Raw genomic sequence first — 27,277 nt, forward strand, 5'->3', positions numbered from 1 at the left:
TCTATATGGTCAGATTTTTTTTTAAGAATAGCATCTACCATTCTGCCTAGCACAGATGTCAGGGTCATTGGTCTATAGTTTCCTCAATCACCCCTTAAGCCCTTTTCTAAAAATCAGTATTGACCATCCTCCAGCACTTGGGTCCTGCAGTCATTAAAAAAAAAAAAATATGACAGGTTACACATTAACAGTACCATATGTGAGCTCTTTCAGAACTCTGGGGTTAGTCTGTCAATGTGTGCTCTATTACATCTTCCAGATATATCGCCAATTCCTTTCGATGCTCCAAACCATCACTGTTCAATAAGGTTTCCAGTGTGGGTATGATGCCAACATCCTCCTCAGTAAAAGGCTCAGGCAAAGAATTCATTTAGTTTTTCTGTTACTACCTTATCTACCCTGAGAAATCTTTATCCTTGGTTATTTAGAGATCCAACTGACACTCCCTTACAGGCTTTTTACATCAAATGAACTTGAAACTGAAAAGAAATTTGCTGTAGGCAAAAACTAATATTAAAGTCCCTCTTGGCACTGTTTTACATCTAAGTTGTAGTACTTAGGCTCATCCCTATGTTCCTCAATGGGGTCTATTTTCCATTTTCTGAAGAATGCCCTTTTGGCTTTCATTGCCTCTTACACCTCAGCATTAAACCACACTAACCATCATCTAAGTATTCAATATGAGATTATTCTAAAAGTAATATTTCAATCTGGATCCAAAATAGTCTTCACATAGTGTTGATGAATACAGAGGGGTACATTTTCAAAGTGATCTAGCTAACTAAGGACTTAAGATACATCAAATACCTTGAACATTTACCAGGTGAGCAGATACATTTTAACCAGCTAAATTCTAGATAAGTGCAAGAGAAAGGCAGTTGAAAGTGGGTGTTAGTCTGAAAAGATGGCAGTTGTATTTAGAAGGCAGTTAGTTAAGCAGAGGATCTCTTTCCTTGGCATTTAGGTTGGCCAACTTGTCACACACAGGGCATACGCATGTGCACAATGTTTAGACATGGGACATATTCTGGATTGTCTGCCTACTTAGAATTAGAGTAGGTGCTGTTTTCATAGGTTTACTCTTGTGAGTTATATGGTTAGGAGAATAATAAGACTGTTGTGGTTAAAGTGGGTGGACTTATAGCATCATGAAGTTTACAGACCCCAAAAGAAATTTGAGAGAGGCAGCAACATCCGCAGCTCCATGACGTTACATTAGGACCAAAAAAAGCAGCTCTGCATTATTTTCAACTACTGGTGAGTTACCTTTTCAACTACTGGTGAGTTACCTTATGTTTCACTTTTAGCTTTGAGCTTTTCTGAATGGTTTGATGAAACAACCTTGCTACTTATCCAACAGTGGCAATGAGTTACCCTAATGAAAGTTTTTTGCTGAAACTAAAGCTGCTGTCTGGACATGTTTGGGATCTTAAGAGATTACTCATTTTTATGTTTTGTGATTTCACAATTTTAAACTTGAAAAAAAAAGTTCATTTTTGATAAATTGGCAATTGTGACACAAAGAATTTCTTCTTTAATTTTATAACTGACAAAATTTTTCTCCACATATTTGGTCATCAGATATTTTGGAAATAAGGGTTGGCCATGATTTTGTTTCTTGAGGCTGCAAGAAAAACAAAACAAAACCCTCACATTGTATATGAATTTTATAAGTCAACTTAGAATACCTCTTGAGTTTTTTCTTTGGAATCTTGTATGTCTCCTGATAACTTCTTTGACATATGTCCATCCTTTTTTGCTGCTACCTGCTTCTTCCGCTGCTGCTCTTCCAATCTCTCTTTTTCCTCAAGCCTTTTCCGAACTTCAGCCTCTTCATATCTGAAAAGACACAGAAAAGGAGTGAACTAATATAAATTTGAAACATATCCACAGAAGCACTAATCAAGGCTACAACCATGGCTAATGTCCATGTCTGCAACTTTTATATACATTCTTGATTCAAATCATCTTTGTCTAAAAAATAAGGAGTCTCTCACATTTATTTACTTTATGTTTAGATCAGAAACAGCTCGAAGTTTCCGTGTGAAATTTAAATAGGTGAAGAGGTTTATTGGTGGATGTAATTGCCCATGGAGGGAAAAAGGGAAAGGGCTGGGGACTAGGAGATGAGAACTGATAGTAGTTGGGATGCTATCCAGAGGGCAGAGACTAAAATCACAAACACACAGCCACTAATCCTGCCACAATCGCTCACCAGATATAAAATTTCATTGGTTACTCCAGTGGTTCCCAAACCTGGTCCTGGAGGCACCCCAGCCAGTCAGGTTTTCAGGATACCCACAATGAATATTCATGAGAAAGATTTGCATGTAGTGGAGGTAGTGAATGTAAATCTCTCTCATGAATATTCATTGCGGGCAACCCAACAACATGACTGGCTGGGGTGCCTCCAGATCCAGGTTTGGGAACCACTGGGTTAATCCTTTTTAAGCTTTTAAATTACTCATGAGTTTCCAAAGAGTACTAATTCAACTCCAACATATAAGCACATAAGCCAAATAAACAGATTCACTAATATTTTTCTCTAAATTCAGCTTTGTGTAAAAGTTTAGTTGACAATATTCTGCGAGTTCTCTCCTTCCAATTGTTTTATTAGAACAGTGGTGAACAATCTGTTAAAAAGAAAAAAATTCAAATCTTATAGATTATATTAATTTTTTTTATACTACATGCCATCTTGAGCTTTTGGAAAGATGACATATAAATGTTAGAGTACTAACAGTTTTGTACCAAGCTTATGCATAAGAGGAACACAAAACTTTGTACCACTAACAAATCTTTCTGGGCCACTGATAGCATGGTAAAATTATGACTTACCTGCAGGTAATTTTCTTTCCTTTACTAGCACCAGATGAATCCAGAAACTGGTAGGTTACGTCCATTTACCAGCAGGTGGAGATAGAGATTACAAAGTTGAAGGAAATGATACCAGACAGCCAGCTCCTCCTTCAACCAGTATATGTCCCATAACAAAGTAGAAATATCAAACCACAGGCTATAAAAGCCTTCCTCACTAGAAAAAGATGCAGGGACAAAGTTTGTCCCCGTCCCTGTTTGCCCCGCAAACAAAGTTTGTCCCCATCAGCTCTGTTATCCCATCCGTAGAAGCTTCAAACAGGCAGTGGCGTTCCTGGGGGAGGGGGAGCGATCCGCCCCGGGTGCACGCCGCCAGGGGGGTGCCGCGCGCGCCTGCCCTCCGTTGTTCCATGCTTCTTATCTGCCCCGGTACAGGTTACTTCCTGTTCCAGGGCAGAGAAGAAGCATGGAACAACGGAAGACAGGCGCACGCGGCACCCCCCCAGCAGCGTGCACCCAGGGGGCGGGGCGAATCGGCGATCCGCCCCGGGTGCCAGCCCCCCTAGGAACGCCACTGCAAACAGGATTTTATATTTAAATCATTTTATTAAAGTATATTAAAAAAAAATATTCTGTACAATTGTACAATATTTCTGGCCCATTCTTTTAGCCAGAAAGACTAAGAAGTCTCTCTGGCTAAGAATGGTTCAGAAGTATGGTTGAATGAAACTTTAAAGAAGTTCTTCATTGGGGGAAGGAAAAGGGGGAAGGAGGATACTGAAGGGGGGAGGAAAACTTCAGTACTGTTATTAATGATATTAAACTGTTCATATTTCATTTACATGTTTTATAGACAAAGCAACTTTAAAAGTATTAAATGGTTTTTGGTTATCAGTAAAATTGTTATTTCCTAATGAGAGCTGGGGGGAATGGGAGGAGGTTTTGTCAGTTCAAAATTGATGATGTTTTGCAAAGTATTGGACTGATTATGGTAGTGTTACTGGAATATGCTTTAAATAGTCCCAATTGGTTTTATAATTTCTGTGATTTGACAAGTCATCAATAAAAATCGTTGAAACATAAAAGTATTAAATGGAATGATGTTTCTTAATAAAATGAGTTCAGGAAGAGAGGGGAACAAGTGGTGAATAAAAGCTCTATATTAAGTTGTAGATTTAATGGAATTTTTTTTGTTCCATGTGATATATTTGTAATGTTCACAACAAAAACAAATCCTTCATGAAAGCATTGCAGAAAATAAGATTTCTACTAGTTCTGATTACCATAATTTTACAGCTTGACCTCTACAACCAACATTATTTACCTTCTGCTTAACTTCCTGTTTTGCAAAACAGGAAGTTGCATCAGAAGACGGGAGTCTGCAGATGAGGGAAGGCCCCAGAGCAGACCTATGGGGAATGTCTTTAGTGTCACGACAGGGAGGGAGGGAAGAACAAAGGAAGGAAGGAGGGAGAGAGGAGACGCTGAACCTGCAGTAATCACAGTTTTTATTTTTTACTGTGGGAGCAAAATTTTTACCACTACTGCAGGATGTTAAAACGTTTTGCTCCTGCACCTGCGGTAAACCTTGGCAATTTTTTTTTTTTTTTACTGTGGATTTACCATGGTTTAGCACAGGTCCCCATTCCCGTGTCATTCTCTATTCCTCACCAAAGAACCAAACAGGAAACAACTGGCCTAACTGCTTACACATCTACAATCTTATTCTTGAACTTATTTCTTCTCTTATTTTTCTTCTTTTACCACAAAAAACACAGTTCAGAAAAAACAGCAACATGGAGAAAAACAGGAGGTATCCTGGATTCATCTGCTGCTAGTAAAGGGAAGAAAACTATCTGCAGGTAAATCATAATTTTACCTTCCCTAGCTTCAGCAGCAGATGAATCCCGGAACTGGTTGGATATACCAAAGCAATCCCTAAGGAGGGTGGGCCACCGCCGCACCCCTGGACAACACCGTCACTCCAAAGGAAGTATCAGACCAACCGGCCACATCCCCCTGAAATGCTTAGCAAAAACGTGAAGGGAAGCCCAAGTAGTTGCCCAACAGATCTCATCCAGAGACAGAACCCCCCGTTTCAGCCCACAAAGCCGACTGCAACCTCGTGGAATGCACCTTCAGCGCCTCTGGCGGAATGCGACCCAGCAACAGGTATGCGAATACAATGGCCTCCTTGATCCAATGAGAAATTGTCGCCTTCGACGCCGCATCTCCTCTATGGAAGCCAACAAGGAGGACAAAGAGATGACCCGAACACCTGAAATCAACGGAAACTCGCAAATATCCGAGGAGAGCCCTCCGAATATCCAGAAGGCATAGCGTCACGTATTCCTTAGGATAATCTTCCTCCCGAAAGGAAGGAAGAGAGGTTGATTGAGATGAAACGTCAAAACTACTTTAGGCAAAAATGAAGGCACCGTACGCTAGGTAACTTCAGCCTCGGAAACCTGAAAAGGGTCTCAACAGGACAAGGTCTGAATCTCAGAAACCTGGCAGGCCCACAAGATAACCACCAAAAACACCACTTTTAGGGTAAGGCCCTTGACAGAAGCAAAGGCACAAAAGGCGCTCTCTGCAAGGCCCAGAGAACAAGATTAAGGCTCCAAGGAGGACAAGGTCGTCATAGAGAAGGGTGAAGATGTAGAACCCCCCTCAAGAATAGCCCACATCGGGATGCGAGGCTAAAGACCTCGACACCCACCCCCGGAAACAGGCGAAAGCAGATACCTGTACCTGAATGGAATTATAAGCATGGCGCTTGTGCAACCCCTCCTGCAGAAAGGCCAGCAGCTGAGGCACAGAGCCCTGGAATGGCGACCAAGCTTGAGACTCACACCAAGCTTCAAAGGTGTACCATACCAGAGCATAAGATGTGGACCGCTTGTGAGCGTGTAGCAAGGTTGCAATCACCACTTTGGAATAGCCCTTCCTCCTCAACCGTGACTGCTCAACAGCCAAGTCGTAAGACCAAAGCAGGAGGGATTCTCCATTTGAACTGGTCCCTGGACGAGAAGATCGGGTGAGATGGCATTGAGACGGAGGAGCCACTAGAAGGCATACCAGATCCGAGTACCACGGGCGTTGAGGCCAATCCGGGGCAACCACAACTATCCGCCCTCAATGACCTGTGATCCTGAGAATTACCCGGCCGATCAGTGGCCACGGAGGAATAGGAAAAAGGAGAACCTCCTCTGGCCAGGTTTGAAGAAGAGCGTCCAGTCCTGCTGAGCCGGCCTCCCATCGATGACTGAAAAACCATGGCACCTTCGCATTTTGATGGGACGCCATCAGATCCATCTCTAAGTTCCACATTTGCAGCAAATCCGACGAAACACTGTCTTTGACACCTCCTACTCCACTGGATCCAAAAGATGATGGCTGAGAAAATCTGCGTTCACGTTACACTAACCCGCAATGTGAGCCACCAACAGCAGAGGAATGTGGGACATGTCCTACTCCAAAAGGTGAGCCACCTCAGCCACCAGGGCTCGTCCAACTCCTGTCAGTTGATATACGCCACAGCAGTCATGTTGTCCGACAGCACTCGAACAGGCTTGTTCACCAGGCAAGTCTGAAAGGCTAGTAAGGCACTTAGGACCACCTGAAGCTCCAGAAGGTTGATCAGACACGCCACCTCCTGCGATGTCCAGAGCCCCTGAGCATGCCAATGAAAACAACAGGCTGGCATCCGTGACACCCACCACCCACTGCAGAGTTGCCAAAGGTATACCCTTCCACAAGCAGGGTTGCAGATCCACCAGCTCACGCTCTGGCATGCCTTGGGCAGCCACAGAAACTCCAGGGAGACAAGCGACCTACTCAGAAGCTAGAGCTGGAGAGGCTGCGTGTGTGCCCTTGCCCACCGCACCACTTCCAAAGTGGCTGCCATTGAGCCCAGAACTTGGACATAGTCCCAAGCTCGAAGGCAGGACAATCCCAACAGACTGCACACCTGAGTCTGAAGTTTGAACATTCACTCCTTGGTCAAGTAGAGAGGTGTGATAGCCGTGTTAGTCCACTCTTAAAGGTTATCAATAGAAATCAAACAAAATAAAACATGGAAAAGAAAATAAGATGATACCTTTTTTATTGGACATAACTTAATACATTTCTTGATTAGCTTTCGAAGGTTGCCCTTCTTCGTCAGATCGGAAATAAGCAAATGTGTTAGCAGATAGTATATATAAGAGAAACATCAAAGCATTACTTTGACAGTCTGACAGAGTGGAAGGGTGGGGGTATGCATGGGGACATCAAAGCATTTCATTGATATTCTAACAGGATGGGTGTTGGTAAGTGAGAGGAGGGTAATAAACAGAGAAATACAGCTTTATGGTTTATAATGGGTTAGAAAACTCAGATCCTTATTAAGTCCTGTTTGTTGGGTGTCAAAATATTCATTCATTCTTATTTCAAAGGTCTTCCTGTATTGTTTTAAAATTACCTTTCAGTATTCTTACTGTGAAATCACTGGTGAAGTGTTTGCCCACAGGGGTGGAGGCTTGACTGGCACCGGCTATTTTCATGTGATGTTTGTGCAGATTGAATCTTGTCTTAAGCATCTGGCCTGTTTCTCCAATATAGCATCCTTCGTTACATTTTTTACACTGAATGATATATACCACATTGGAAGATGAGCATGTAAAATAGTCCTTTATGTTGAATATTTTTCCTTTGTGAATGACTGACTGTGGGGTCTTGTGAAATGTTTTGGCATAGTTTGCAGCTGGCTGTGGTACAGGGAAAAGTGCCCTTTTCTTTTTCCATCTGTGTTGGAAGTTTACTTCTGATCAGCTTGTGTTTTAAATTTGGTGGCTGTCGGAAGGCCAGCACTGGTGGGGATGGGAATATCTCTTTGAGTAATTCATCTTCCTGGAGTAGTGGCTGTAGGTCTCTTATGATTTTCCTCAGTTTCTCCAGCTCTGGGTTGTATGTCACTACAAGGGAAATTCTGTCTGTGGCTTTTTTTTCTTTGTACTGTAGCAGATTTTCCCTGGGTGTTTTGAGGGAGGAGGCAATATTCTTGGAGATTATTTTGGGGTTGTAGGCTGTTTGAAGGATGCAGTCAGGGTTTCAAGGTGTCTGTCTCTATCCTCTGGGTCCGAGCAGATACGGTGGTATCTTGTGGCTTGGCTGTAAATAATGGATCTTTTTGTATGTGAAGGGTGGAAGCTGGAGTTGTGGAGGTAGCTGCATCAGATTCAAAATTGACTACTCCCCAGAAAAAGTCTATTTTTTGGACACCACAGTCTCAATCAGTGATGGCTGTATACAAACATCTATATACAAGAAACCCACAGACAGATGCAGCTACCTCCACAACTCCAGCTTCCACCCTTTACATACAAAAGGTAAAATTATGTATCATACCTGATAATTTTCTTTCCATTAATCATAGCTGATCAATCCATAGACTGGTGGGTTGTGTCCATCTACCAGCAGGTGGAGATAGAGAGCAATCCTTTTGCCTCCCTATATGTGGTCATGTGCTGCCGGAAACTCCTCAGTATGTCGATATCCAAGCTCCATCCGCAGGACTCAGCACTTAGAGAATTACACCCACAAAGGGACACTCTGCCCAGCTCACCACCGCCGAAACGGGGGAGGGGAATTAACCCAGCTCATCCCCACACAAGTGGGGGAGGGGAATCCGTCCAGCTCATCCCCGCGGAGCAGGGGAGGGACACCACCCCGCCGACGCGGGGGGATCTGGCTTATCCTACAACCGCAACCGCGGGAGGAGCTGACTGACCCTAACACCGCCGAAGCGGGAGGGGTACAAAGCTGCCCTACAGCCGCACGAAGCGGGAGGGAGCGCCGGCAGAATTTATGTCTCAATCCAGCCCCGTAAAACGGAGGGGAGAGGAATGCAGCAGCTCACTGTAACACAAACTCGTCTCAACTCTTGAAGAATCCAATTGAAAAAACTTGAACACGAAGTCCTCCTGAACAGGAACTGAAGACTAAACTTGAACCTGAAATGCAACCAGAATATAAACAGTACAGATATCTGGGAGGGGCTATGGATTGATCAGCTATGATTAATGGAAAGAAAATTATCAGGTATGATACATAATTTTACCTTCCATATCATCATGCTGATCAATCCATAGACTGGTGGGATGTACCGAAGCAGTACTCACCCAGGGCGGGACATTGAAATCCCTGACCGCAACACTGAAGCTCCAAACCGGGCCTCCGCCCGAGCAGCCACAGTCAAGCGGTAATGCCTGGAGAAGGTATGGGCCGATGCCCAAGTTGCCGCCTTGCAAATCTCTTCCAAGGAGACGGACCCGGCCTCTGCCATCGAGGCCGCCTGAGCTCTAGTGGAGTGAGCCTTCAGCTGGATAGGCGGCACCTTCCCCGCAGCCACATAAGCCGCTGCAATGGCTTCCTCGACCCATCTTGCCACTGTAGGCTTAGCAGCCTGCAGACCCTTACGAGGACCTGCAAACAGGACAAACAGATGATCCGATTTCCGGAAATCATTGGTCACTTCCAAGTATCTGAAGATGACTCGTCTCACATCCAGATATTTGAGAGCAGAGTATTCCTCTGGGTAGTCCTCCCTACGAAAGGAAGGGAGACAGAGCTGCTGATTCACATGGAAGCGAGAAACAATCTTGGGCAGGAAGGAAGGCACTGTGCGAATAGTCACTCCTGCCTCAGTGAACTGCAGAAAAGGCTCTCGACATGAGAGTGCCTGGAGCTCGGAAACTCTTCTGGCTGAAGTGATAGCCACCAAAAAGACTGCTTTCAACGTCAGGTCTTTCAGAGATGCCCTCGACAAGGGTTCAAAAGGCGGCTTCTGCAAGGCTCTTAGCACCAGGTTGAGATTCCACGCAGGCACCACTGAGTGCAGAGGAGGGCGCAGGTGATTAACTCCCTTGAGAAACCGTACCACATCTGGCTGCGAAGCCAGGGAAGCACCCTTCAGGCGGCCCCTGAAGCAAGCCACAGCCGCTACCTGGACTTTAAGGGAACTGAGCGACAGGCCTTTCTCCAGACCTTCTTGCAGGAATGCCAGCACTGAAGAAATTGGAGCAGTGAAGGGAGAAAGCGAGCCTGCTTCACACCACGCTGCAAAGGTACGCCAAACCCTGGCGTAAGCAGTAGAAGTAGAGCGCTTCCTCGCTCTCAGCATAGTGGCGATGACCTTGTCTGAGAAGCCCTTCTTCCTCAGACGCTGCCGCTCAATAGCCAGGCCGTAAGACCAAAGGGGGAGGGATCCTCCATCACCACGGGACCCTGATGCAACAGGCCCTGCTCCACTGACAGCCGCAGAGGGTCGTCCACTGAGAGCCTGATCAAGTCCGCATACCAGGGACGTCTGGGCCAGTCCGGACCCACCAGGATTATCCGGCCCGGATGCTTTGCCACCCGGTCTAGTACCCTGCCCAACATGGGCCAGGGCGGGAACACATAGAGAAGCTCTTGTGTCGGCCACCGTTGGAGAAGAGCATCTACTCCCAGAGATCGAGGGTCCCGTCCTCTGCTGAAAAAGCGCGGCACTTGGCAATTGGCCGATGACGACATCAGATCTAGGCTCGGCTGGCCCCAGCGCTTCGTGATGTCCAAGAACGCCTGAGCCGATAACTGCCACTCTCCGGGATCCAAGGTATGGCGACTGAGAAAGTCCGCCTTGACATTCATGACTCCGGCAATGTGGGCCGCTGACAGCTGTTCCAGGTTCGCTTCCGCCCACTGGCATAGATTCATGGCTTCCTTGGCTAGAGGGGCGCTCTTGGTACCTCCCTGGCGGTTGACATAGGCCACAGCCGTGGCATTGTCCGACAGGACCCGTACTGGCTTCAACGCCAGTACCGGGAGGAACTCCAAAAGCGCCAACCGAATGGCTCTGAGTTCCAGGAGGTTGATAGACCACTTTGCCTCTGCAGGAGACCAGAGCCCCTGCGCTGTCCTTCCCAAGCAGTGGGCTCCCCAGCCCGTCAGAGGCATCCGTCGTGACGACAATCCATTCCGGGGTCACGAGAGGCATCCCTGCAGACAACCTGTCTGTCTTCAGCCACCAGCTCAGCGCCTTGCGCACTGCTGGGTCCAAGGGAAGGCGCACAGCATAATCCTCCGACACCGGAGTCCAGCGCTGCAACAGAGAGTGTTGTAGTGGTCTCATATGAGCCCTGGCCCAGGGCACTACTTCCATCGTGGCCGTCATAGAGCCCAACAGCTGCACATAGTCCCAAGCCCGAAGCGGAGAGGCTACTAGGAACTGGTCCACCTGAGCCTGAAGTTTGACAATCCGATTGTCCGGCAGGAACACTCTGCCCACTTGGGTGTCGAATCGAACTCCCAGATACTCCAGGGACTGAGTCGGGCGCAGCTGGCTTTTCTCCCAGTTGATGATCCACCCCAGGGAGCTCAAAAGAGCAATCACCCGGTTCACAGCTTTGCCGCACTCTGCATAAGAGGGGGCTCGGATCAACCAGTTGTCCAGATAAGGATGGACTTGTACTCCTTCCTTTCGCAGGAAGGCCGCGATGACCACCATTACTTTGGAGAAGGTCCGCAGAGCAGTAGCCAACCCGAACGGGAGGGCTCTGAACTGGAAGTGTCGGCCCAGGACTGCAAAACGCAGAAAGCGTTGATGAGGAGGCCAGATGGGAATATGCAAGTACGCTTCCTTGATGTCCAAGGATGCCAGGAACTCCCCTGCGAAAGTGCCGAACTTTCAAGGCCCGATTGACCCCTTTGAGGTCGAGGATAGGCCGTACAGAACCTCCTTTCTTTGGTACCACAAAGTAAATGGAGTAACGTCCCTTGCCAAGCTGATTTTCTGGCACCGGAACGACCGCACCCAGGCGGATCAGATTGTCCAAGGTCTGCTGCACTGCCACAGCTTTGACCGGAGACTTGCAGGGAGAGAGTACAAACCCGTCTCTTAAGGGTCGGCAGAACTCTAGCTTGTAGCCGTCTCTGATGACTTCCAGCACCCAAGCGTCTGAAGTTACCCTGGTCCACTCGCCCAGAAACGAGGACAGGCATCCTCCAATCTGCACTGGGCCATGGACCAGGACCCCGTCATTGGGTACGAGACCCTGGGGGAGGACCGGAGGGCGCACCTCCGGGACGGCGGTCTCTGCGAAAGGAATGCTGCTTGGGGGAGAAATTCCTCTTGAAGGAAGAGGGGGCAGAGGAGCCCGACTTGCCCAGGCGGTACCGACGGGCTTCCTGAAACCGTCCTCTGGAGATACCGGGGCGAGCACTGGCCCGAGCCCTGACCTCTGGTAACCTCTTGCCCTTAGACGTGCCGAGATCGGTCACAATTTTGTCCAGCTCGACCCCAAAAAGCAGCTTGCCTTTAAAAGGCAACTTAGCCAGGCGGGACTTAGAGGCGTGGTCAGCAGACCAATGTTTCAGCCAAAGCCACCGCCGCGCAGAGACTGTCTGAGCCATACCTTTAGCCGAGGCTCTCAAGACATCATACAGTAAGTCTGCCAAATAAGCCAAGCCCGATTCCAGGGCCGGCCAATCAGCCCTCAAGGAAGGATCCGAGGGGGAAGCCCGCTGCACAATCGTCAGGCACGCCCTGGCCACATAGGAGCCGCAAACTGAGGCCTGCAAACTTAAGGCAGCCGCCTCGAAGGACGACCTTAAGGCCGCCTCCAATCTTCTGTCTTGGGCGTCCTTTAGGACCGTGCCACCTTCCACCGGCAAAGCCGTTTTCTTAGTCACCGCAGTGATTAAAGAATCCACGGTAGGCCAAAGAAAGGCCTCCCGTTCACTTTCAGGCAAAGGATAGAGGCGGGACATAGTCCTAGCCACTTTGAGGCTCGCTTCCGGGACATCCCATTGAGCCGAAATTAAGGTGTGCATGGCATCATGCACGTGGAAGGTTCTAGGCGGGCGCTTCGTCCCCAGCATAATGGCGGAGCCAACAGGGGCTGAGGGAGAGACGTCCTCTGGAGAGGAAATCTTCAAAATGCTCATGGCCTGCACTAACAGGTTGGGCAAATCCTCTGAGCAAAAGATCCGCGCTGCAGAGGGGTCATCCGCTCCATCCGAGCGGGAATCCGTCTCCTCCAAGGAATCCCCAAAGGACCGTTGGGAGAACTCAAATACGCTGCCCTCATCTACATCAGAGGAAACAGAGTCCTCTAAGGCCTGGGAATCCACCCGAGGGCGTTTACTTCCGGGGGCCTCAACCCCTTTATCGGACAAGGGAGAAGGGGCAGCGTTTTGCATAAGGAAGGCCTGATGCAGCAGCAAAATAAACTCGGGGGAGAAACCCCCCAGACTGTGTACTTCGCCTGGGCCACAGCCCTAGACGCACTCGCAAGAGCGGGGGAGAAACATGCTGCGCATCCAAGATGGCGTCCGGCGCGACACTCCGCGAAGGAGCCGCGCGGGAAGAACGGCGCTTAACTTTTGCCGCTTTTTTGCCGTCGCCCAAATCAAGGGCAGCCATGGCATTAACATCTCCCAGCTCAAGGGCGGCCCAAGAAGAAGCCGTCCGAGCAGAGTGGCCGGCCAAGATGGCGGAGGCGAGCAGCGGGGGATGGGCGCTTAGGGCGGGAAAAACCGCCGCACCAGAGGAAGACCCGGGACACTGACCGGCCTCCGAACTGACACCCAACAAGGGCGAATCAGACCTTAAGACCCCCGCATCCCCACTAGAAGCGCACACGCGGTCCGGGGAGCGATTCTTCGCGCCCTCGCCCTCCGACGCCATAGGCCACGTGGAGATCGATCGGGGAACCCCCTGCCCGCTATAAAAAGGTAAAAATGACCTGCTTCTCGCTCCGAGCTGTAACGACCTGGTGTCCCAGTGAGTAGCTGCAATAAACGTTTAAATAAACGTCGAAATAAACGCCTTTAAGGACGTCCAAAAATTTTTTTTTTTTTTAACGGAGCCAGCGGGAGGGGGGAGAAAAGGAGGGACCTGGCACCACCAGGTTTGCACTTGCTCAAGAAGAGCCCTCAACCCCAGGTACTCAACAAAACCTAAAAATTAGGCTTGGAGACCTAGCCAGAGCTGCTGCTGTTGTGTGTGACCACCACCTGCTGAGATAGAGAACATACTGAGGAGTTTCCGGCAGCACATGACCACATATAGGGAGGCAAAAGGATTGCTCTCTCTCTCCACCTGCTGGTAGATGGACACAACCCACCAGTCTATGGATTGATCAGCATGATGATATGGAAAGATCCATTATTTACAGCCAAGCCACAAGATACCACCGTATCTGCTCGGACCCAGAGGATAGAGACAGACACCTTGAAACCCTGACTGCATCCTTCAAACAGCCTACAACCCCAAAATAATCTCCAAGAATATTGCCTCCTCCCAACACAGACGGAAAAAGAAATGGGCACTTTTCCCTGTAACACAGCCAGCTGCAAACTATGCCAAAACATTTTACAAGACCCCACAGTCAGTCATTCACAAAGGAAAAATATTCAACATAAAGGACTATTTTACACGCTCATCTTCCAATGTGGTATATATCATTCAGTGTAAAAAATGTAACGAAGGATGCTATATTGGAGAAACAGGCCAGATGCTTAAGACAAGATTCAATCTGCACAGACATCACATGAAAATAGCCGGTGCCAGTCAAGCCTCCACCCCTGTGGGCAAACACTTCACCAGTGATTTCACAGTAAGAATACTGAAAGGTAATTTTAAAACAATACAGGAAGACCTTTGAAATAAGAATGATTGAATATTTTGACACCCAACAAACAGGACTTAATAAGGATCTGGGTTTTCTAACCCATTATAAACCATAAAGCTGTATTTCTCTGTTTATTACCCTCCTCTCACCTACCAACACCCATTCTGTTAGAATATCAATGAAATGCTTTGATGTCCCCATGCATACCCCCACCCTCCCACTCTTGTCAGACTGTCAAAGTAATGCTTTGATGTTTCTCTTTATATATACTAACACATTTGCTTATTTCCGATCTGACGAAGAAGGGCAACCTTTGAAAGCTAATCAAGAAATGTATTAAGTTATGTCCAATAAAAAAGGTATCATCTTATTTTCTTTTCCTTGGGCAAGAAAACCCAACCGAGAGCCGTGTCAAATCAGACTCCCGGGTAACCCAGACACTGGGAAAGAGTGAGGTGGCTCTTCTGAAGGTTGACCACCCATCCCAACAACTGTAGGCTGGCGATAACCCAGTGGTGGCCTGACAATTCTCTTCCGCAAAACCCACCAGGATCAACCAGTTGTCAAGATAGGGGTGGACCCTGATGCCCTCCTTCCACAGGAATGCTGCAACTACCACCATGACCTTAGAAAAGGTGTGAGGGGCAGTGGCCATGCCAAACAGCAAAGCTCGAAACTGGAAATGCAGGCCCAGAACAGCAAAACGGAGAAATCATTGATGAGGCCAAATAGGGTTATGCAGGTATGCCTCCTTGAGGTACAGCACTGTGAGAAACTCTCCCGGCTGAAAAGCCGCCATCATGGACTGTGAAGTCTCCATGCGGAAATGCTGAACAGTCAGGCACTAGTTCACTTTCCGGAGATCCAAAATTGGGCAAAAGGAGCCTCCTTTCCGAGGCACAACGAAATAGAGTAGCGCGGGTCTCTGAAGGAGGCACAGGGACCACCGCCCCAAGTCCAGGAGAGAGTGGAGCATGCTTCGACCACCACCATGGCACACCTGGACTCCAGAAATACCTCACCAACTGGCAAGGAGAATTCGATCCAGTAACCTTCTCTGACAATGTCTAAGACTCACTGATCTGAAGTGATTTTGGTCCATATAAGAGAGGGTCAACCGACCTCCGATCCTGGTCTCCGAGGAGTAGACTGGCGCCCCATCATTGAGAAGAACTGGTACCAGACCCTTGCTGTGCTGTTGCCCCCGCGGGTTTCTTTTCACGCCCAAAGGAAACACACTGCTGAAATCTAGTTGAGCGTCCCAGAAGCGAGGTCTAGAAGAATCCCCCCACCCCACGACAATGACTTGGGCTTATCCTCTGGCAGCCACTGAGACTTTGAATCTCCCAAATCCTTCACTATCTTCTCCAATTCTTCTCCAAACAAAAGGGAAGTTGTGTCAAATGTTGCTTGGATGCCAAATCAGCCGTCCAATGCTGGAGCTACAAAACCCGCCGAGCAGAGACAACCAAGGCCATCTGCTTGCCTGAACGAGATCATAAAGGGAATCAGCCAGATAAGCCAATCCCGACTGCATGAAGTTCAAGGAACCTCCAAAGGCTGGAGTCGCCCCCTGGTCCTATTCCAACACCTGCTGCAACCAGCTAAGGCAAGCCCTAGCAGTGTAGGAACTACAGATAGAAGGGAAAGCGCCGAGACCTCAAAGGAGCGATTAAGGGAAGCCTCCAGCCGCCGATCCTGGATGTCCTTCAATGACCGTCTGATCTGCAACAACCGGGTAAAGACGAGACATAGCCTTGGCTACATTTAAGCCACCCCTCAGGATCAGCCCACTGGGCTAAAATAATCTCTTGGATGGTAGCATGCATAGGAAAAGTGTTAGAGGGCTTTCTACAGCTGGCCATCTTGGGACTGACTGCAGCTGCAGCTTGTGCATCCGGATCCTCAATATTTAAGGCTTCCAGAGCATGGCAGATGAAAGAAGGCAGCTCATCCCAATGAAAAAGACAGACCGCAAAAGGATCTTCATACTCATCCTGGGGAACCTCACCATCGTCCAACTCATTCACCCAGAATGGATGTAAAGACAAAAGCTGACTCAAATTAGGATCTGGCTGACAGCTGGCATAAGCTCACTCCCACAAGAGTGGGTACCAGGTACCTGTGAGAAGAAAGCTGGAGGTAGGTAACTTAAGGCAGCTGCAATACATGGGCTCTCTTACTCCCATCAAAAGTTATACAAACCCAGATCTGTGTGGTGCCATAGCTATAACAACAACTTTATAATACCAGACTCACCAGAATGTTTGTAAGTTCCCATTTACTAAAAGTCACTCTGTGGACATTAACATTCAAGGAGGAAGGCAAGACCTATGTTTATGAAGAAAAAATATTGTTCATTCTTTTTCAAGCAGGAACTACTTTGGTCACAACTCTGCAACACGAGAGTCAGGACTGTGGCTGGAGAAAGCAGCCAGTACCCTGAGCAAGGGGATCCCTTTCCAAGTACAGCTGAACTACAGCGCCCTTTGTGTAACTAAAATGAAGTCTGTCCCCTACATACCCTTTCTCCCTCCCACACTTTCCAAGTTTGTCTCTCTTAACACACTTCATTAACCTCATTCCAGTCAGTCTCAACCACCACCTGCCTCTTAACAGCCAGCCTCCATCATTCTGTTCCCATTCCCATATCTCCTAACACAGTTCTCCCCCTAGCTTCTCTGGAGACCTGCTGCAGGTGCTCTATATTTCTCTGTGGCTCTCAATGAGTTTGAGCACAAAGTGCACCAACTCCAACACTGTTCACACAACCTTGAGCAAATAGCACAGGAGTTCAAGTACTACATGGCTCAAATGCTCTGAAAGCTGAATAGTATCAGAAGAAATTGGAACAAAATCAGAACAGCACTTTGAGGCAACGCCAGTTGCAAGATTCTGGAGAAGGTGGAGGAGAATGTGTATTGGTCAAGACTGAGGGAGCTGAACTAATGGCTCCTGGGTCTTACAGTAAAGAGCACTGGTCTAAAACTTGTACACTAGTTAAAAAACAGAGGTGGTTGAATGTGAAGTGGCTGCTTTCTGTATCCCTAAGAAGAAAATGTCCAACAGATAGCAGCATGTAAAGTGATTTAAAGTTAAGCTGGCACAGAAGATTACTATTTCAGACAGAGGTAGGTGTAATGAATAAAATACAGTACAGATATCAGTTCTTCCTGATGAGGAAGCAAAGGAAATGACAAAAGTTTATATAACTAAACTTCTACTTTACACAGTATTTGTGGCAAGATTTTGCTGTTTCTGACTTACAGACCTATTTTTAAGGCTTTCGGAGAGTTTTTCAGCTTCCTCGATTGCTTTCTTAATGGTTGAAGGTCCAAGTATAGACTGGAAATAGTCCTAAAACAAAAAGCAGAACATTAACATTGACCTGCGACAGAACACCCAGGATGATGCCTAGAACCATTAAAAGGTAAAAGAAAACTGCAAGTTTAACTAATTCATAATTTTCTCACGAGTTCAATTTCTCAACGTATACCTGAAACACCTTTCTCAACCAAACTAATAGAGAGGACAACTCTTGAAAATTTGCCAAAATACTTTTTCATTGAACTAACTTAATGTATCACACACAACTCTGTTATTGTCCCTTATTGCTATTCTACTACAGAAAAAGGTCAAAAAATATTTTAAGATCTGATATTTCTGGAACACGAGTTCATAACTGTTGGAAAGAGTAACAGGTACTGCCTTACCACAGATTACCTTCAACTAGCACAATACAATGAAAGACAACAGCTCACTTGATTTTGCCCCAACATAAAATCAGAACTCACAAAAGATCCTTGAATGCAACTATACCTGATGCTGCTTGAAATCAGGTCTTGTTTTGATAAGTTCAAATAAAAACAAATATTTCATGTACAAAATATAGGCCTTCTCTTCATCCCTGTCCAATCGGCATTCTTCTGCTTTCTTAAAAACTGTACAGGCACTCTTCACATAGCTTGACAAGAAGCAGAAATTGCATAATAAATTATTATTGTACATACAAATACCAGCAACATATCAACACTAGCTTTTTCAGAACAATTATCATTAAAATTGTATTTTCTATTATAAGTTTGCTCTTAATAGAAAGGTGAATATCAAAACTTAACTTTTTAATACTACTACTACTTAACATTTCTAAAGCGCTACTAGGGTTACGCAGCGTTGTACAATTTACATAGAGGGACAGTCCCTGCTCGAAGAGCTTACAATCTAGAATATGTCAAGGGATTAGAGAAATTGACAAAGGACAACTGGAATGCCCTTAACAAGTATTAAGCTCAGTTGAAGAGAGGTGGCTAAGGTAAGAGAAAAAAAAGGAAGCCAAAGGGCTTGTGGCCTGCTGTCAATTGGGCCCATTTTAAAATTGAAATTGGTATGTTATTAGAGTTTAAAATTTTTGAAAGCTCCTCCTTAGTCACCCCCACCCATATACCATATGTCTGAGGAGACCTAAGCACTCGTATGCTTATTCTCAGCAGCATTCTGTACAGATGCTATAAACAACAAAAAAGCAACAAAAAAACGTATAAGGTACTACTATCTTTTTATTCAACTAGCTTTTAGGAGTCAATGTCCCTTTCCCCTGCCCCAAAAGGAATGCACAAAATATGACATTACCAGCTAACATCTGTGACAAAACAGTGTGTTTTTAAGCCTGTAAACTATATTATGTCTTGAAGTATACTTCTCCAGTTTGGCCAACAGTTTGAACATCAACTGTGAGGAAGTTTCGTTGCTCTACTTCTCTACATTTGGTGTCCCCTCTACAATAGAGTATATTCCTTCTGTTTTGTGACTGTTTTTAGAAGATTACTGAATAAACTTTGGTTTGAACATCAACTGTGAGGAAGTTTCATTGCTCTACTTCTCTACTTTTGGTGGCCAGCAAAGAGAAAGTAATCTGCAGTGATGTGGCCGGCTACTTTAAAAAAAAATGTTGTTTTGGGCTCCGATTGGCCCAGGAGGTCAAATTCAGATTGGAAATACTGGATTTTTCTCCAGTCTCAGTTTGGAAGTAGAGAGAGAAAGACTTCATTACCGAAACCCTGAGACTTCCCAGGCACTATCCAGGTAGTGATAAAATGTTTAGTTTTATAATTGATCCTTATTCAGTTACCTGTTATTTTCCATCTGGTTTTATAGTTTACTGTTCAGTATTTTTTTAGTTTATTGATTCTGCTTGTCAGGACTGACAAAGAATCCTGGTGGTTTGTGTGTTGGGTCTGTGAGTGCTTTCTAGGAACTGTGGGACCACTGGGAGAGTGGCCCCAGTAATCTAGAAATCACAGGAGATATATCTTGAGAGCGGGAGACTTGCCCAGAGGTGGTTGGGACCCAGTCGGTGGGAGGAGGGTGCTAGTGTACAGCATATGCCCAGTGCAGGCAGATCTCAGCTGTGCTGGGGATAGACCTTATCAGTGGCCACAGGGATAGCACCAAGCAAGTGGCTAGGCGTTGTGACATTTTTTTTTTGTACAGCTGGGATGAATAAAAGCAATTTTGGTCTACAACAACCAGGAACCCATCAATTTCTAAAGGAAATCTTCAATAATTATATTCCTATAATTAAATAAAAATGTGACTTTCATAACTGAGCACCAAAGCGCCGTTTAGTCCTTCTCTTCTTGCTTTCTTCCCCAGTGGCATTTCCAGGTCTGACACTAATTCAGGAACATACTAAGAACATAAGGATTGCCATATAGGATCAGACCAAAAGTCCATCAAGTCTATCATCCTGTTTCCAACAGTGGCCAAAAAAGTGGACCTATTCTATGCTATATACCCAATCTGGTTAATAATGGTTTATGGACTTATCCTCTAAGACAGTAGTTCGCAAACGTGGTCCTGGAGGTGCCGCAGCCTGTCAGGTTTTCAGGATGTCCACAATGAATATTCATGAGAGAGATTTGCATGCAGTGGATGACTGGCTGGGATGCCTCCAGGACCAGGTTTTGGAACCACTGCTCTAAGAGCTTGTCCAATCCTTTTTTAAAACTTGCTATGCTAAATGTTACCACATCCTCCAACAACAAATTCCAGAACTTATCTATACTTCAGTGAAAAGTAGTTTCTCTGATACGTTTAAAATACACTGTTTAGTAACTTCATAGCATGTTTTTCTAGACATTAACCTCCACCTAGAAGACCCAAACTCTACAAATGCACAAGACTGTAAGGATTTCCTTCACTTATGTGATCTAACATGGCCGCACATGCAAACAACCCACACGAAGGGCCATACATTTGACCTCATCTCATACAAACTATCCACTGACCAGAACCTAACCATAACACAAACCAGATGGACAGAAATACCATGGACCGACCACTATAAATTAAACCTATCCCTAAAATGGTGGAAAAAAGGCTCTCTCCACACACAAGAGAACACAACCCACACCACGAGAGGCCAAATAGACCTGGATTCTTTCTGGCAACAGATATACAATAACGACTGGACAACACAAACGGACTCCATTTACTATCTTTCAGTTTGGGACAAAAGATGCAGACACATACTAGACACAATAGCACCCCTACAAACAAGAACCTCACGCAGACACAACTCAAGAACCATAGTTCAACGAAGAATTGAAAAAATTAAAAACACAATCGAGACTAGAACGCGCATGGAAAAAAATAAAAGATGAACACACACTCTACGCATGGAAACATACAAAGGAAATACAAATATGCAATAAGAGACCAAAAGGTCATATTACAAAACCAAAATCAGGCCGGACTACAACAACACGAAGAAACTATACCATCTCGTGAATAAATTACTAGACACAACACCGGTCATCACAACCAACACCGACATCCCATCTGTAGACAACCTTGCTAAATATTTCAACGAAAAATTATTAATCTACACAAAACCCTATCTCTGGACAACACGGATATAGAAAACTTCATAAATGGGCTGGACCCCACCCCTGGTGAATACCCGGTGGACCGATTATGGACAAACTTCGCTCTCCTCAGTGCCGACATAGTTACTCAGGTGATCAAAAAATACTCCAAAAGCCACTGTCAATTGGACATCTGTCCCAGCTACCTAATACAATATGCTCTCCACCGCTTCATAACAGATCTCGCATCCCATCTAAATTTCAAGCTTCAGCAGGGTATTTTCCCTAAAGAAAAAGGCAACATCCTGCTCAACCCAATACCAAAAAGACACCAAGAAAAAAACAAATGACATCACCAACTACCGCCCAGTAGCATCTATCCCATTAGTAGTCAAACTTATGGAAGGACTGGTAACCAAACCACTCAATGACTACATAAACAAATTCACTATACTACGCGAGTCACAATCAGGATTCCGACCCCAACATAGCACCGAAACAGTACTACTCACTCTCCTATCCAAATCCAAACAAGAGATAGCAATAGGCTCATTCTCCTCCCTCAATTTGACATGTCCAGTGCGTTCAACATGGTTAACCATAACATATTGCTAAGACTCCTTGACTATTTCGGAATTGGTGGTGGAACTCTCAACTGGATTAAGGGCTTTCTAACCACCAGAACATACCAAGTGAAATCAAGCACCAGCATATCGTCACCCTGGAAACCAGACTGCAGAGTACCACAAGGATCACCACTATCACCGATCCTTTTCAACCTCATGATGGTCCCACTTGCCAAAGCCTTATCCACATAAGGCCTTAATCCATTCATTTATGGTGATGTCACACTATACATCCCCTACAAGCATGATTTAGCAGAAATCAAATCACCTAATCCGTACATTTCTAGATCTTTGGTGCAATACAAGTCTGCACGTACAGTCTAGATATGTACCTTAGGTTTAACAGACCCCCTTTTGTAAATTAAACTTCAATCCTACATAACAGAATGACAGATACATAGTACTTGCATGTATGTGGTTCAAGCTTGGATAATTTACATGAAACCAGACCCATTTGCTAATGAGGGATCCGTGCTCTAAGCTATGGCAAGCATCTAAAATGACAGTACAACAGCAAGATCGCATCCCTATATAAACACTACCATGCTTTCCATCCTACTCATTTACTTGTTAGCGCAGTTTTAAGGTTTTAAAAATAAAAACAATTAAGTTTCCAAGTTATAAGATAACTGTAAAAAAAGGGGGATAACAGCTACAGAAGAAATGCATCACCCTTGAGAACGTGTCATAGTTCAGACTTACTACTTTAACGTGCTTATCTAAACCAACACTAAGGCAACGAAAGTATAAGATGCACCTACGTCTTCGTACTTGTTTTCTCCGGCTTTACTTCGGCCTTCTTATTAAGCTCCCCCAGCGAGGCGCCGAGATACAGGTCCCTCGGTACCACAGAAGGCATGATGGCCTAGGGATCCCAGGCTCTACACATTGGTGGGCGAACTCCTCAGTAATAACCTGGAGTGACTTTCAAGAAAAAAAAAAGGGCAAAAGGTAAAAAAACGGCCGTCCCACGTCCCGAAAAAAAGTAGCACCGGAGCGAATTGCCGACAATGACTCACTATGTAATAATATCATTTGTAAAGATTCAAACAACCCTATAATGAAATGTCCAAAATGCCACCGTCAGCTCCTCGTAAGCATTAGACAAGGCTGGACTTCGGATGAGGGTGAAGCATCTGGGCCCCAACCAGCCCAACTTTTATACCACTCTCTCCTTCGTTGCCTTAAACAGCTGATAAGCAGACCTAACACCGTACATATACCTGCACTCTAGCGAGTATCTTTTCCAGATTTAGGTCCTTTTTTTTAATCTACTGGCACAATTTTTCACCCCCACCTCCGAAGAAGGGTCTAAGCATCACGGTTAATAACCTATCAGGCCTCCCTTCCTTCCCCACCTCAAAAAAAACAGTAAAGAAGAGTGCCCTTTCTCGCGCACGCGCACCAACTATCACCACCACGGCCTGTAAACACAACCTCCTTGTGTAAAAACCTGCAGCTGCTTCCGGTTCTGCAGGCGCATGCTCTGTGAAGTTCTGATGTTTATGAAGGTCGAGGGCGTGGATTACTCGAGTTGTCGTCACTAGATGAGGAAAGCGTGGGAAAAGTAAAGTTCACCTGTACCTGTTTTGTTTGGCAGGGGCTGGTGGCCTCATCGCTGGGATGAGGTAGTTAACGAAGAGGCTGCTTGAGGAACAATACAGTTTTGTAACCTTGTCAGCTATACTTTAACGTGCTGGGGAAAGAGGCGTTTTCTGTAGTTAGGTGTCATGCATGTGAAATAATAAACAGGAGTCCTGTAACAGTGTTGTCTGCCTTTTTTTTTTTTTTAACCCCACGTCCTCCTCGTGCCCGGGAAGTACGGTCTCTTCGACGTCAGATCATAAGTAGTGTAACTGAAGAATTTTTTTTCCAGCAAAACCTTTTTTGAAAAAGCAGCCTGCATTTTTTTAAAGATTGCTTAGTCAGGTATTATTAATTCAGATGGTAATAGACCTTGACACTTCAACTCTTTATCCCTGTACTACAAATAGAGCAGAAGTGAAAGGTGACATTTTGAGTGTGGGGAAATAAGGGACTGCGGGTTTTCTAGTAAATAAATGCTGAAATTCTTACCTACCTCATGTCTTGCTCTTTCCATAGTGACCCGAATGTTAAGCCAACTGTTTAGAATTGTGGTATAGCTAAAAAAACTTTTTTTTTGTGGTGGTGGTAAGATCTAAATGTTAACATGGATTGAGAATTTGAGCTGAATGCCAAGACCCTATCAGTGACAGCTCTAACAGTGATCAGAGTGTTAAACCTATCACAATTTCTGCTGTCAATCAAGAAGGATCCAGGGGCAGCACCATCATTCAGGCCAAGTGCTTTATGGCAATGTTTCTCAACTTCATCAAGTATCTCCTAAGATGAACAAATTTCAACCCTTATTTATTTATTTTTCGTCTATTAGATTGTAAGCTCTTTGAGCAGGGACTGTCTTTCTTCTATGTTTGTACAGCGCTGCGTATGCCTTGTAGCGCTATAGAAATGCTAAATAGTAGTAGTAGTAGTAGTAGTTATGAACTGCCATATTCTAATCACAAAGTAAAATATAAATTTATGTTCTCTATCTGCGTTGTCTAATCATTTTATTTTTCTAATTTTGTTGGTTCATGCTCTGCTTTTTACTTTTCTCCATTTTCTCTTAACTCTTGTCATTTTTTCTCCTTTTCCTTTCAACTTTTTCCAATTTATTTTTCTGCCTCTGTCTAGATTTCATTCATTCTTACTATCCAGTCTTCAGTTTCCCTCTTTTTACTACATCTCTTACTCCTTTCCATCTCATAAGAATTAGCCGTACTGCGTCAGACCAATGGTCCATCTAGCCCAGTATCCTGCTTCCAACAGTGGCCAGTCCAGATCACAAGTACCTGTCAGAAACCCAAATAGTAGCAACATTCCGTGCTATCAATCCCAGGGCAAGCAGTGCCTCATGTCTGTCTCAGTAGCAAACTATGGGCTTTTCCTCCAGGAACTTGTCCAAACTTTTTTTTAAACCCATATATGCTAAATGCTGTATCATATCACCCCTGTCTCTCCATTCCTCCTGGGTATACATGTTCAGGTCATCAAGTCTCTTTTCGTACCTCGTGGCTCAAACCCCATACCATTTTTGTCACGTTTCTCTGAACCGCTTCAAGTCTTTTTACATCCTTAGTGCCTCCAAAACTGAACACAGTACTACAAGTGGGTCCTCACCAATTACTTTAACAGGGGCAAAGTGGGGCCTCACCAATGACTTGTACAAGGGCACCAACACCTCCTTTTTTCTGCTGGTTATACCTCTGTATGCAGCCTAGCATCCTTCTGGCCACGGCCACCGACTTGTCACATTGTTTAGCCTCCTTGAGATCCTCAGACACCATCACCCCAAGATCTCTTTCCCTCATACTGGCTCTCCTATTCCCCTTCCTCTTATTCCACAGTCTTTCACTATCTCTGTCCTGTTCTCCCCATCTGTCCACCATCTTCCCCTTTCTCTCCCCATCCTTCCATCCAGCATCTCCTCTCTTTCTTCCCCCCTCCATCCAGTGTCTACCCTTAAGTCTTCTGTTCTTCCCCCCCCCCCCCCCATCCACTGCTCCTGCTTCTCATTCAGACCAGCACGAGCAGTAAAATAAAGTAAAGCAGTCACAAGGTCGCAATCTTCATACACACTGTCAGCCCTATTACAGGAAGTTGACAGAGGGAGCAGGGGACCAGCAGAGCTAACAGTGCACACATGAAAACTGCAGTCCTGCAACTACTATACCATGTTTTGCCACTGCTGCTAGTCTGGAGAAGTGGCAGCGGGAGGAAGGTGAGGAAAGTTTTATACTGAGCCTTGTGAACCCCCTGCTGAGGTCTCACATACCCTGTGCTGTGTGTTGTGAACCTATACTTTATTGTATCACTAGTAAAACATGCCCGTTTCTTGCGGCAATGAAACGGGCGCTAGCACGATTTCCGCCCGGACCTCCCCCCCTCCCTACTCACCCCGTCGGCTTTCGTCCGCCATTGCTGCATACCTCGGCACGTCACCACCGTCAATCTGCTGACATTGCTCCGCCCTCGATGTCATCACATTTGACGCGAGGGCGGGGCCCCAACACAGTGTTTTCGGTAGCTTCACCAACACGAAGGCTTCGAACCGGAAGGAAGTGCCCAGAGGACCTGACAGTGACGTCAGTGTCCTCAGAACGTTGAGGGTGAGTTTTATTATATAGGATGAGTTTGTAAGATTAAGCCCTTGTAGGGCTGGCCCTAGGTGAGTCTTCATTCTTTTGCCCCTCCCCCACTAGTTACAAACATACCTACTTCCTCCCCCACTAGTTACAAACATACCTACTTACTGGCAGCAGCTCTGGCATACACAGTTATACCTTCACAGATAAAGGTTAGTATATATACCCCCAAATTCTATAAAGTTGGGTGCCAAACTTTACGCTTAGGGGTGAATTCTATATATGGCACCAAAAAGTTGGTAAAACTAAATAATCCAGAAACCTCAACACACTTTAAAACAAAAATTATGAAAACAAACAAAAAATATATATATACATGAACAGTATAAGCAATCAAATAAATTATATATATATATATATATATATATATATATATATGTGTGATAGGTGCTCAGTTTTTATAGCGCATTATACAGACCGAAGACTTAAGCAACTGTAATGACACCTTACCCATATCATAGCACCTTACTCCAAACTTTTCCATCCATATGGCAGCAAAACATTTTTATGTTGTAACTATACAAAACAAGGTTCAAGAAGCACAAAAAGATGTTACACTTATCTCAAGGCGCTATGATGATACACATGTGGGAGGTGTAGTTCTCACAAACAGCAATCCAGAGTGTGTAATGCTTTTACCGAAGCGGTGCTCTCAAGACAGTCAAGTTAATCAACAGTATAGATCCAAAGAACTAGAGTCCACAAAAACTCAGTCCCAGAGATTTTGCTCACTTGGGCAGCATTCTTTATCTCCAACATGGTCCATGTTTTGCATACAATAGCATCATCAGGAGAATATAACTGCAGCTGAAAAAGTCTGCAACCCAATACTACCTCAGGGTGGAACTATGTTCCCATCAAGACCCAGCAAAAAATTGGTGCAAAAAAAAGTGCTATTTTATAAACTAAGCGCTATTCTATAAACTACGCTTAAAGTTAGGCATGGTATATAGAATAGACACTTATGCCTGGGAATCATGCCTAATTTTAGGTGTGGCCTTTTGCACCAACTGAAACATTTACACGCCTAAATTAGGCACATATATGCGGTCATTCTGCCCATGACCCGCCATTTTCCAAGCCCC

General features: G+C 45.4%; 1 protein-coding gene across 4 annotated transcripts in view; it reads right to left on the reverse strand.

Moving 5' to 3' along the window:
- Positions 1–23,423, reverse strand: part of USP8 (ubiquitin specific peptidase 8) — a 121,545-nt gene extending 98,122 nt beyond the window's left edge. Inside the window, exons 1-5 of one of the 4 annotated variants that reach the window (XM_030189597.1) lie at positions 23,404–23,423; positions 22,728–22,890; positions 18,294–18,438; positions 17,746–17,831; positions 1,689–1,839 (exon numbers count right to left, since the gene is read on the reverse strand). In XM_030189597.1, the coding sequence (XP_030045457.1) occupies positions 1,689–1,839; positions 17,746–17,831; positions 18,294–18,438; positions 22,728–22,825 (480 nt within the window). In that variant the 5' untranslated portion in view covers positions 22,826–22,890; positions 23,404–23,423. The other 3 variants (XM_030189596.1, XM_030189595.1, XM_030189598.1) reach the window with 3 other exon arrangements.
- Positions 23,424–27,277: the final 3,854 nt, after the last annotated feature.

The sequence above is a fragment of the Microcaecilia unicolor genome, chromosome 1, assembly GCF_901765095.1.
Source record: "Microcaecilia unicolor chromosome 1, aMicUni1.1, whole genome shotgun sequence".
NCBI lineage: Eukaryota > Metazoa > Chordata > Amphibia > Gymnophiona > Siphonopidae > Microcaecilia > Microcaecilia unicolor.